This window comes from Bidens hawaiensis, unplaced genomic scaffold (genome assembly GCF_021521415.1).
Source record: "Bidens hawaiensis isolate Kalapana, Puna unplaced genomic scaffold, B.hawaiensis_p1.1 tig00020416_1, whole genome shotgun sequence".
Taxonomy (NCBI): domain Eukaryota; kingdom Viridiplantae; phylum Streptophyta; class Magnoliopsida; order Asterales; family Asteraceae; genus Bidens; species Bidens hawaiensis.
The window spans coordinates 255,839-268,683 of NW_027493108.1; the positions used below are offsets into that span (position 1 = coordinate 255,839).

At 37.4% G+C, this 12,845-nt stretch overlaps 2 protein-coding genes across 2 annotated transcripts; one reads left to right on the forward strand and one right to left on the reverse strand.

Moving 5' to 3' along the window:
- Positions 1-221: 221 nt before the first annotated feature.
- LOC143560609 (uncharacterized) lies at positions 222-2,111 on the forward strand. The gene has a single exon (XM_077048882.1). It carries the CDS (start codon positions 222-224, stop codon positions 2,109-2,111), a length of 1,890 nt encoding a protein of 629 aa, XP_076904997.1.
- Positions 2,112-6,510: 4,399 nt separating this feature from the next.
- Positions 6,511-10,985, reverse strand: LOC143560610 (CASP-like protein 1D1). Its single transcript, XM_077048884.1, has 4 exons — positions 10,663-10,985; positions 10,424-10,553; positions 10,087-10,161; positions 6,511-6,654 (listed from the first exon to the last, which is right to left on the reverse strand). The coding sequence occupies exons 1-4, from the start codon at positions 10,950-10,952 to the stop codon at positions 6,511-6,513; spliced, it is 639 nt and encodes a 212-aa protein (XP_076904999.1). The 5' UTR covers positions 10,953-10,985.
- Between the last annotated feature and the right edge of the window lie 1,860 nt (positions 10,986-12,845).

Here is a 12,845-nt window from a genome sequence, read left to right on the forward strand (position 1 = left end):
TTCATTGTGATTGATTTAGCCTTAATTTATGACGACCCTCAATTATAGGAGTCAATTGTGGTGTACGTAGGCTATTTATATGGTTGTATTCTATTGTGTAAATCAGAAAAGAAAATAACAATTCTTTTCATTCTATCATGGTAATCAGAGCCACTTCAAAACGCTAATATTTTTTTTTCTTTCTTCCGCCATACTTTCTGTGGTGGCCTTCATCAACAATCATGGTTGAAACAGTTGATTCCTCAACCTCAAACAACAAAAATACACAACCCCTACACCCAGCCTATACTGTCACCAACATCAACAACAAGATCCGAACCCTTGATGGCAAGAAAGTAACTTATTCATCTTGGGTTAAACTATTCAAACTCCATGCTCGTGCATACAAAGTTCTTAATCGCATTGATGGTTCCGAAACACCACCCGAAACTGATTCAACCTATTCCGCCTGGTCTGAACTCGATGCGCTGATTCTCCAGTGGATATTCAGCACTCTATCTGATGATCTGTTACCTCGTGTTCTTGACACAGATCTCACGGCCAGATCCGCATGGCTAAAAACACAAGAATTTTTTATTAACAACATACATGCAAGAGCCGTCACCCTTGAAACCAAATTCACCAACACCGCTCTTTCTTCTTGTTCCTCATTCGATGACTATTGTCAAACATTGAAAGACATTGCGGAACAATTACGAGATCTTGATCAGCCGGTTAGTGAAAGCCGACTAGTCATCCAAATGGTTCGTGGACTACCCATCGAATACGACACAATTGCTGCAATAATCAATCAAAGCAAACCAACTTGGGATGTTGCTCGCGGTATGATTGAATATGAACAGAATAGAAAGTCGGCTCGATCCAACAATAACCATGACACGGTTCTCCTACACTCCGGTGCTCCACCTTCCACAGATTCGGTTCGTTCTCCTTACCCTAACGGATATCGTGGTAAACATTATGATCCGGCCAAAGCTGCTAGAGGTCGTGGACAAGCTGCTCGTGGGGGACGCCAAATGGGAAGCAGACCTACTGTCTCTAATGCAGGTCGTGGGCCAAATTCTAATACAAATGGTGGGCCAAACTCATGGGGTCAAACCCAATTCCATCAACCCAATATGGGTTTTTCACAACAAGCCCAACCTACCGTGGGCTTCTCGCAACAGCCCTACACTCAAACCCCATGGACTCCGCCACCTACACCTTACCCATCCCAGCCAGCCCACTATAACCAACACCATCAGGCTCATCTCGCCCAGCAGCCATCGAATCCACCTCCAGGTTTCGGCCCAACAAATGGAAATGTGCTCTGCCCAAGTGATATTGGTGTTGCTCTCTCAAACTTGAGCTTGAATTATAATGACCCTCAATGGAATATGGACATGGGGGCTTCGTCTCACATCACATCCGACCCAGGTAACATTAGTTCTCCATGTTTATTACCTCCAGGTCCTATATTTGTCGGGAATGGTCAAATTTTACCCGTTAATGGTTCCGGTAATGGCTTATACACCCTCCCAAACCGAACCTATAAACTTAATAACATTGTTCACTCACCATGTGTCACTAAAGATTTGTTATATGTACGTAAATTTACTATTGATAACCAAGTTTCCGTTGAGTTTGATCCTTTTGGTTTTTCTTTGAAGGACCTCAAGGATGGGCACCTCCTTTCCCGCCACAATAGCAGTGGAGATCTATATCCCTTCACCAAACCAGAATTCACCTTGCTGTCATCAACTACTCATCCGCCTTGGCATGATCGGCTCGAACACCCCGGAGCGAACGTGTTAAGCTACCTCAATCGTCATTTTAATGTTTGCAATAAAACTGTTGACTCTTCAATTTGTTCTTCTTGTCAATTGTCAAACAGTAAAAGGTTACCTTTTGTTGATTTTGTTTCTACTACTTTTAAACCATTTGATATTGTTCATTGTGATTTGTGGACCTCTCCTGTTATAAGCAATTCTGGTTATAAAGATTATATGGTTTTGATTGATAATTATACACATTACGTTTGGGTCTACCCACTTAAATACAAATCTGACACATTTGCCAAATTTCACAAACTTATCCAAACCCAATTCAACTTACCAATTAAAACCTTTTAGTGTGATCTCGTAGGAGAATTTGATAATAACAACTTCAAAACATTTGCTGATCAAAATGGTCTCCTTTTTCGGTTTTCTTGCCCACAAACTTCCCAACAGAACGGTCGATCGGAACGAATGATCCGTCGTCTAAATCACGTCATTCGGGCTCTTTTGGTTCATGCCCATCTTCCACCTACATTTTGGGTCGAAGCTCTCCATACTGCAGCCTACCTCCATAACATACTACCCACCACTCGCCTACATTTTCAAACACCCGCCTTTGCCCTATACTTACGCCAACCAGCATACGATCACATCCGTACCTTCGGTTGTGCTTGTTACCCCAACATGTCCGCCACTCAAACCAACAAACTCCTACCTCGATCAGCCCGTTGTGTCTTCCTTGGTTACCCATCCGACTTTCGTGGGTACCGATGCTATGACCCCATAACCGGCTGGGTGCATCTCTCCCGACACGTGATATTTGATGAAAGCACATTCCCTTTCATTGAACTATCATCCTCCACATCTTACAAATTCCTTAATGACCCCACTCCTATCACACCACATTTTTTCCCCTCAACTGACCCTACTTCCACTCCAGCCAACGCCACCACTAATCCCACCACAACTACCACCTCAACCCCTCTTAATACCGAACCCACTTCTCCCAACTTTAACACCACAACTACACCTACCACCAACCAATCAACCAACAGCTACAAACCAATCTAACCTCAACACCACTACATCAAATATCGATCCCATCCCCAACCCTCCTTCAGACCAGAACCCACCTACCACTCAAACACACACCCTCACAAATAACCACCAAATGCAAACCCGTGTCAAAACAGTGGTTACTAAACCAAACCCACGGTACAACCTAGCTGCTACAACTAATATTTCACCCATCCCAACCTCACCTACCAAAGCCTTATCGGACCATAACTGGCTTCGTGCCATGAACGATGAATTTAGTGCTTTACAGGCTAATAACACATGGGAATTAGTGCCAAGACCCGCGGAACACCCGGTCATTCGCTCCATGCGGTTGTTCCGTCACAAGTTTAATGCCAATGGCACCTTGGATCGGTACAAAGCTCGTCTTGTTTGCAATGGAAAATCACAGACTGTAGGCATCGACTGCACTGAGACATTCAGCCCTGTTGTAAAACCAGCAACCATATGCACAGTTTTATCCTTGGCCGTCTCAAGATCTTGGCCGATACATCAGATGGACGTAAAAAAACACCTTCCTAAATGGTGACCTTCAAGAAACAGTATATATGTATCAGCCAACTGGATTTGTTGATCCTATTTTCCCCAATCATGTTTGTCAACTAAAGAAATCTCTATACGGGTTAAAACAGGCACCAAGGGCATGGTACACTCGCTTTTCTACATTCATTAAGTCCTTGCGATTTCACAGCATTTTGTGTGACACATCATTATTCATATACCAAAATGGTGACCACCTTGCCTATCTTCTACTTTATGTAGACGATATTGTTCTCACCGCCAACCACCCGGATCTTCTTAAACGGATCATCACACAGTTATCAACTGAATTTGCCATGTTTGACTTAGGGCCTCTCCATCACTTCCTCGGCATCACGGTCACGAGGGGTCATAATTCTTTGTTCCTGGCTCAATCTCAGTATGCTCGAGACATTCTTCACCGGGCTAATATGACTTCATGTAAGCCATGTCACACACATGTTGATACAAACTCAAAACTAAGTGCTACTGAGGGGAACCCATTACCAGACGGTACCTTATACCGCAGCTTAGCCGGAGCGCTTCAGTACCTTACCATTACTCGCCTGACATATCCTATACGGTTCAACAGATCTGCTTATTCATGCATGCTCCGAGAGACGCGCATTTTAACTTTATGAAACGGGTATTACGGTACATTCATGGCACCATTGATCTCGGCGTTCGTCTTTCTGCATCCCCTAATAATTCGTTGGTTGCCTACTCTGATGCCGACTGGGGGGGGGCTGCCCGGATACGCGCCGATCTACATCAGATTACTGTATTTTCCTTGGCAACAATCTTATCTCATGGTCTTCAAAACGTTAGCCAATTATTTCTAGATCGAGTGCGGAAGCCGAGTATCGGGGGGTGGCGAATGCCATGGCCGAAGCTACTTGGATTCGAAATCTTCTTCTTGAGCTACGAACACCAACACAAAAAGCCACGGTAGTATTTTGTGACAACGTGTCAGCCGTCTACTTGTCCGGGAATCCCGTGCAACATCAACATACTAAACATGTTGAAATGGATATTCGTGAAAAGGTTCAGTTGGGCCAGATTAGAGTGCTCCATGTCCCATCATCTAACCAATACGCCGGCAGACATCTTCACCAAGGGCCTACCAAGATACTTATTTAAGTCCTTTAGATCCAGCTTGAACATTTCTGCATATGCACGTTCAAATCCCGTATATGGTTTGTTATTGAATTGGCGGTAGATTCACGACTTGATCAATTTAAAACCGGAGATTTGAGTAAATAGTTTAAAGTTAAACAATATAAAATATATACGTAATTTAAACCAAAAGATTAAAAAATAATTTTTCGATGATGGAGACAAATTACATATGCATGTATCTACCATATGCATTAAACCTCAAAATACAAATTAGCAAAAATAACATTATTAGTAACTATCCACATCTAAATCGCTCATTTTATTTTTGTAATAGGCTGCTTGCTACTTTGCAATTAACAAATATATGTTCCCCTTGAACTCATAACCTTGCAAATTACCATGGTGTTGAATATTCGGTTTTAAACTTATTAAACAAAAAAATCGAGCCAAACCAAAATCGTGAACCGAACTGAGTTTTACATTTGGTTTTTGATTTGGTATGTAACAAAAGCCGAATTGGGTTTTCGGTTTCAAGATTCTCATATCGGTTCAAAGTGAAATGGTGTATACCATACTTTTAGGCCATATATATTTATATAGCACTTATATGATCATCATGTTCAACCAGCACTTTACCTGTCCGGTGGACTGGAATATCAAAATATGACGCATATATTATTATAACAATCAACCAACTTTGGACATTTGTAAACTTGTTTGTGATTAACACGCGTTGTAGTACTTACTTTTTTTTTGTTAGATTTGAAAACAAATGATTTAAGTGAAGGCCATAGGCCCTTATTGTTGTGTAATGTACTAAAACTTGATAAGCGTAATAAATAACGTTCATATTTCTTGCCAGCCTCGTTTTAGTTATTAATGGTATTTTATAAAACAAATGACTTATCACTCGTAACACGTTTCAACCCTATTATAATATGGACATTAAAACAAATTTGATTTAGGGAGACCAAATACCACGGCCCATTTCACAAAGTCAACAATTTTGACTTTATGAAGTCAAACCTACTACTTCAATAGCAAATTATAGAGTAGCAACATCCATTTCCAACAAAGTACACAAACCCCACACGAATTGATTAATTTACTACTAACTAAACAAAAATTGTTTTTACATCATTAGTAATTCAGAACAACATCAGAAAGACATCATTCCGGATTAGGGTTTTACAAAATTAATAACATTCAAAGTTAATAAAGATGTTCACCCAAATAAAGTTACAAAATGACCAAAAAATTAACAAACATAACCAAAACAGTTTACTTCAAATTAAAAACACAACTCATTGCTTAAATCGCATTATCATTTGCGAACGCCTCATCGGCTTCAATTGTTGCCCCGGCTCATCTTGAGGGCCTAGATCCTGTCATCTAGCTGTGAACGCCATCACCGCATACTCCACCACCACGTCCTCCACCTCTGCTGCTGCCATCACTACAGCCACCTTCGTCACCACTACCAACAACAAAATATATAGCCACCAACCCATTTTAATACCATTATATCTAAAACAATTAATGTCAACCCGAGTCCATATTGTCCACAACTCGTTTTGAACCGAACCAATTCATATATATTAAAAAAACGTTTTCGCCTCAACCAAATTGATTCTTTCCAACCCGCGGTCTCATAGCCCGTTTGTTGATCCGAACCAAATTGACTATTCTTAATAACAACCCGTTTTATACCGAACTGATTCTGCTCATAGCTCGTTTTGACATGAACCAAGTTTCACCCTAACCTGTTTTGACCCGTTACCGCGTCCAACCCGGACCCGCCCGTTTTAAAAGCAGAAAAGAAAATTATCCTTGTTTTAGTGTATTTCACCTTCAGACAGTACTTTTAAATAGGAAAAGTACAAGTTTCATTCGGATGTAAATCCGTCTGGTAATAATGTACCCAAAGACCTGATTTAGTCTAGAAATTAAAGTGGTGATGCATAAAACAAAAAACATATTCTTTTCATTTTTAAACAACTATACTGTATATCATTTTCAAGAAATTAACAGTCTCAAGTTAAGAAAACACCTTAATTCCAGCTTCATTGACATCACATGGAGGAACTTCATTATTATAAAACCAACTCCAAAGATTGAAGAATGATCTAACGTTTTGTGCATATCCCACTGATTTCACTTCTACTGTCTCACCATCAATTAACTGCGAATAAAAATAACCTTAAAATAAAAATAAAAACTAATTTTAGACAAAGTATCATAATGTTGCAGAAAATGGTGAACGCTCGATAATTGTTTGCGGAATTAGCATTCAGAGCTTAGATTTCATAATGATGCAAACAATTCCATAAATGCTATAATAACTTGTACAACATTCTATAAACTCATGTATCTAGCTTTTCAGAATTGTAAAAGAGAAGAGACCCATTGCATTTTCGTTTTAAAATCTCAAATGGGTCAAACCTAAAAAAGTTAGGGGAACGGGTCAAACCTAAAAAAGTTAAGGGGAACGGGTCAAATAAGACAAATAGGTCGAAACTTGCCGAAAACTTTAAAATATGATTATAGTAATAATGCAATTTTTGTAATCATATTTAACCGATTAACTATTATTGAAAATAACTTAGTTTTTCCTGACAAAAAGGTGTTTGTGAGTCCGTCCAAACAAACACGAATGGGCTCGTTCCTTCATTCAAGTTAACCCATTAAGTAAGCTGCATAAAATTTAGGTGACAAACAAAGAAAAGAACAAATAAGCATAAGTAATAAGCTGCATAAGATTTAGACCAGGCATGAAAAGGTCCAAGTCAACAAAGAAAAACATGGTTAACTAAAAAGCCAAAGAAACACCTGGATTACCTTTGGACCAAAGGAGTTACAAGAAGGTGTTCTGAGTTGTTGACCCAACCTGTCTCACTCATTTTGCCATCTCTCCTGCTTTGGAAAGTAGATTAAAAGAAAGCAATGATTACTGAAACAGAAAGAAAATAGAAGTACCATTCAACCTGGAATGAATGACTTTGCAAGTTAAAATGGTGCATGTAATCCCATTAAATGGCCTAAGTAAATCTTTGAGTCCATCTTTCTAGCGCACTAAAAACAAAGTCAATTGGCTTACGTGATTTGATGAGGCGGTTTGATAGTCTTGTGTGTTAACAGTTGAATCAGGCATGTCAGTTTGATAACTGCTCCTGACTTGTAGTTTCTAGCATAGGCAAAACAATGAAAGATCATCTTTGTTATAGACAAATACAGCTAAAAGTTACAAGAATCCATTGTTGAATATCTACAGGAAATCTTACCATTAACTTTGTGTTGTAAGAATGGGCATATAAACATTCCACAAAGTGAATTATGTTTTCATCAAAATCAGTCACAGGCCTACCTACAAGTTGCAGTAATGTAATTATGCAAGTCAGTAAGTGTGATTGAGCTTAACTGAAAACATACGCCGATAATTTACTATTTTCAACTATTTATATTCGACCTAAAATATAAGACCGGAGATCGACCGATAAGCTTATAAGCATGGGAGATCATACTCGATACCAAAGACCACTAACTGCTTTTTAAATTCAGTTTTGAGTGTTCTATATCGGATGCTCCTGTATCAACCTACCCAATTAATGAATTCAGATTAATCACTACACTTGATCAAAAGTTGTGTTTGTGAGTCTATGGGGCCTATGCCATTTTTCAGTTAAATCATATATGACACTGTTTAACCACATTTATCATCAACAAAAACGGCCTATGCTGTTTTTCAGTTAAATCACATATGACACTGTTTAATCACATTTATTATCAACAAAAACAATCTTGACATAAATTGATGCTTCTATTTTAAAGTTGCTTTCTTTACCTTGGAAAGAAAAACCTAATACAAGCTAGGAAGCTCCAGAAATTTGGCAAACCTGACCAAACTTATAGCAGTACCACTAATATTGAAAGCCAAATTTCAAGATTAAAACCATAAATTACAAAATCTGTAACACAAACCTTTTTAATTTCTTCATTTCTCTCTGCCAATTACACAAGGGTGGGGTTGTTGAGAAATTTGGTTGAGGTCCCCTAGCCTATTTAAAATCATCATCATCATCATCATCATCGTACTCAGTATATCCCACCAATAGCAAAGCTATGGTAGGGTCTGAGGAGGGTAAGATGTAGGCAGCCTAGCCTATTTAAAATAAAAGGCATTAATCACCTAATTGCAATACAAAAATATTAGAATACCAAATCAAAATCATTTTTGAGAAATAGCTAAAACCAGTGACTATTAGCAATACCAAATCTGAAATGAAGAACACCAAAGTCTCTCAAATGGATTTGCCTTAGAAAATATGAGTTCGTAAAGATTTAGACACATTGAAATGTAGCTTCATTAATTTTACATCATGCCATTCTTAGCCCCTTATCTGAGCTAAGATGTCCACCTTCATTCGGGCATGAACCCGAATTGCCAAGAAAATCTGGCAATTGAAACAAAGATGCAGATGGTCAACTTTAATCACACAAATGAATCAATCAATCATATCACAAAACTTATTAGGTCATTTTTTTACTTTAAAACTTTCTCTGAATTGGGACAAAAAGAATATACCTTTAATGTATCAAATTAGAACCATGAATGTTTCAACTGACAAAGACTTGTAATTCCTTAAAAAAGTTAGGATAAAAGCAAATTAGAGCAGATTAAGGAACACATAGTTAGAATCAAAAATGGTTTCACTCTAATTTCATGTTCCTCCTCTTCGGGATCATCAAAATATCCACATAAACGCCAAAACTAAATATCAGAATCACCAAACAGATACCAATTTCTCAACGAAAACCAATCAATTGAGCCCTAAATCAAATGGATGTTTCCGATTAGCCTCCTTGACGGCGGCAATTCGGGTTAGCTATGGAGCTAGGGCTCCAGTGGAGTCAATATTGTGTCTCCGGCGAATGGAAACTGAAAATCAGTGATTCTATTGAAGGGTGGTTGTCGCAAAACTGAATTTTGGAAGATGAATGTGAATGTTCGATTTGCCAGAGCAAAATAGGGGGCGGGGTAAAAAACTTCCAATTTTAATAACTGCTTTTTAAGCCCAATAGGCCAAATTGTATGTTTGTCTTTTACAATAAGCCCAATATATATACCATATTTATGTTATTATATATCACAGTTTCATTCCATTACCATATTCTCAATTTAGGTCAAACCAAATAAACAGAACCTGTATGATTTCGCTTTGGTTTTGTCGAAACATGAAATGAATCTGACCTGAGCCGTGACGATATTTCCACGGATGTCGAGATGAACGAACCACGTCTTGATCTTCTTCTCCGGTTGCTTGGGATCTGCAATGGCCTTTTGGGGGTGTGGAGGTGACTGCTAAGAAATCTCAAGGATCTCTTGTTTACAGACACAAAAATATGGTGGTGGCTCTTATTGAGCATGACCTCTAATAAGGAGGTGGAGACCTCCTTATATAGAGAGCCTCATGGCCACCATCATGGTACCCTAATGGGCCTAGCCCAGTTAGGGTTACCTCCACAAAACCCCCTCAGCCCAATAACATTGTATTAGTCCATATAATAAAATAAGCCAAACATAATAAATTTAGAGTCGTAAAACCGGGTTTAGTACCATACCCCTACAGAGGCCAATCCATGATACCGCTAGTTCAGTTCCTACCGCTGCGGATAGAATAGCTAACAACATCTGCATACACCAAACGTGTGTTAATTAGTTCATAGTTTCATATCTTCTTCTTGTTGTTGCTGCTGCTGCTGCTGTTATTATTATTATATTGGTGCGTGGCTAGTCCCTTATTTATATTTGTTAGCCGAGTTTATTATCTGTTATAGTTATTAGAGTAAATAAACGGTTTATTTATTTATCATTCTCTCTTTTCATAGAAATCTATCTCTATAAAAAATCTATTTGGAAGAGATCGACTAGGTACGATGCAAGCAGCACTTACAGAATCTAGTATCGCGAAGCAAAACTGCAGCTTTGTCGAGCTTCTTCCTGTCTTCTTCAGATTTAAAACTGATGCAACACCAGTGATGATGCTATACAAGCCAGCCGTGGAGAATGCTGCTACAAAGTATCTGCATCATAAGTAAAGTTATATACTTATATGTAATATGTTAGCCGAGTTTATTATCGATAGTTCACAATGCATGTCCTTTTGTGCAAGTTGAAACTGGTGTTACTTACATATAAGTTGGAGACTGATTCCAATTTGCATCCAAGGGTATTACAGTGGTTGGCGAAAAGGGTAACGGCACCAGCTTGCTTTGTTTAGATGTGACCATAACAATCACAGCAGCCACGCCCGCTACAAGCACGACCGCCCTCAAGACTGCATCAATTACGACCTCATGGTTCTTGACATGACCATCTGCACCACTAGCCTTTTGCTCTAGTGCTTGTCCTGAGAACTTTACCGGTATCACCGTCTCAAGGGCAGCAGGTGGAGGAGCATTGGTGTCATTAATCCGAGCCATTGGCACTAGAAGATTGACAGCAGCAAAGAGAAGCTTGTGAAGCTAGTTGTGTTTATGACTTTATGTTGTAATGTATCTGTTACATTTATATAAGAAAAAATCGAGCACCTCTTTGGCAGGAGATATAATTATTATAATGCATGTGGATAATTAAATACATATGGTACCAGTTTAAAATGGGTACATTGCAAATAATTAATCTGCTTTTGTATCCAAATGCCTGTTAGTCTTTTTCTTAAAAAAAAAAAAGCAACTATTTAACTACCACTTATTTAACTTTTATGCCATGATATTGATTGCTGGATATATGCACCTCCTCCCAAACATAATCTTCGTCTTGAATTTTCGTTTGGTAGCACTTGAGTTGACATGTGTGGATATATATTACTATATATAGAAAAAAAATAAATTTAAATTGTTTATTTTATTTAACACGTTATACATTACTAGCATGGCATAAACAAATTGTACAAACTATGTTAGTGGAGCTCTAGCTTGAATAAGCTCAAGCTTAGCAGTCTAGGGGTCAGCACAACTTAACCGTTAATTGAGATTAACCGACTGAACCAAATCCTTGGTAAATTAACTTTCAAAACGTGCATTATTTATTAAATACTTGTGTGTCTTATTTAAATACTAGTATATATATAATTAAAATTTATATATATATTAGAAATATATATGCTAGTTAATTATTTTAATCATTATTTTATTATGTATAATACTTGTATATTATGTAGTAATATACTTGTCAAATTAAATAAAATTGATTACATTATATATAATAGACTCGTCTAGGCTCACGAGCCTAGTCAAGCCCAGAATGCAAACCCAAGCTCTATTTAGCTTATTAAATGAACTCTAATTTATCCTAGATCTCAGGCTTAGCACATTTAAGAGTTTTTTACTAAGTAGGTGTAGTTAGAAAACTTATTTACCAATTAGGTGTAGTTTGAAACTTATTTACTAAAATGGGTATTTTTTTTATTTGTCTCTCTCATCTCTCCTAATCTAATTGTGTAAAACATAATTATAATTATTAATCATTATATTGTCATTTAAGTTCTTTTTTATTGTAATGTTATTTTTACTAATTATTTTGTTAATTTTTAAGTACAAAATCGTTTATTATGAATTTTCAAACTAGCATGGTGAGAAAAATCAATATCAATATCGTTATTAAAGCAAAATTTTAATATGAACTTTGTGATATAGCGCTGAACACATACAACAATGATACGTAATATGTTGTGAAAATTATTTTGATTATCAAATATTAATTTTTATTTAGTTGTTTGGGAATATATCTCTTTCAACTAATTAAATCAGAAGAGAATGGATATTATTATTTACTAATTGTATTTTTTTTCTTTTTTTTTCTTTTGAACGAGTGTTATGTTATTTTTTCTTCTTCCTTTTTAACTTCTATATTTCGGTTTGTTATTTTATTTATTACAACAGAGAATAGAGAATAATAAGTTATACACTAAATTACAACTTTAATCGCAACTCTAAAGTTTTCTAGTACACTTTTTTTTATCTAAAAGTTTATTGAAAAATATAATATAGTGTTTGTCATATTAAACCGTTCGTATCAATCTACGAATACAGTTGTTGCTCCTGAAAAGCGTCTGGTGCCGTGACGGCAGTCATGACTCTCTCAAAGGGTCATACACTTGTCATACCATATTACCAAAGTTGCTGGTCATATTTCAGATCACGCGCATGAGTCAGGATTACACCTAGGACTCCTCAGAACAAAACCCTAAGAAAAATCCTCTCGTCGCTTCACCAAAGTGGTGATGGCTAGAGATTTTTTATGTGAACGTAACTTTATTTGGTCTTTAAACGTGTGCTAAGGAAAAACAAAATTAGGTGATTCATAAAAACAAA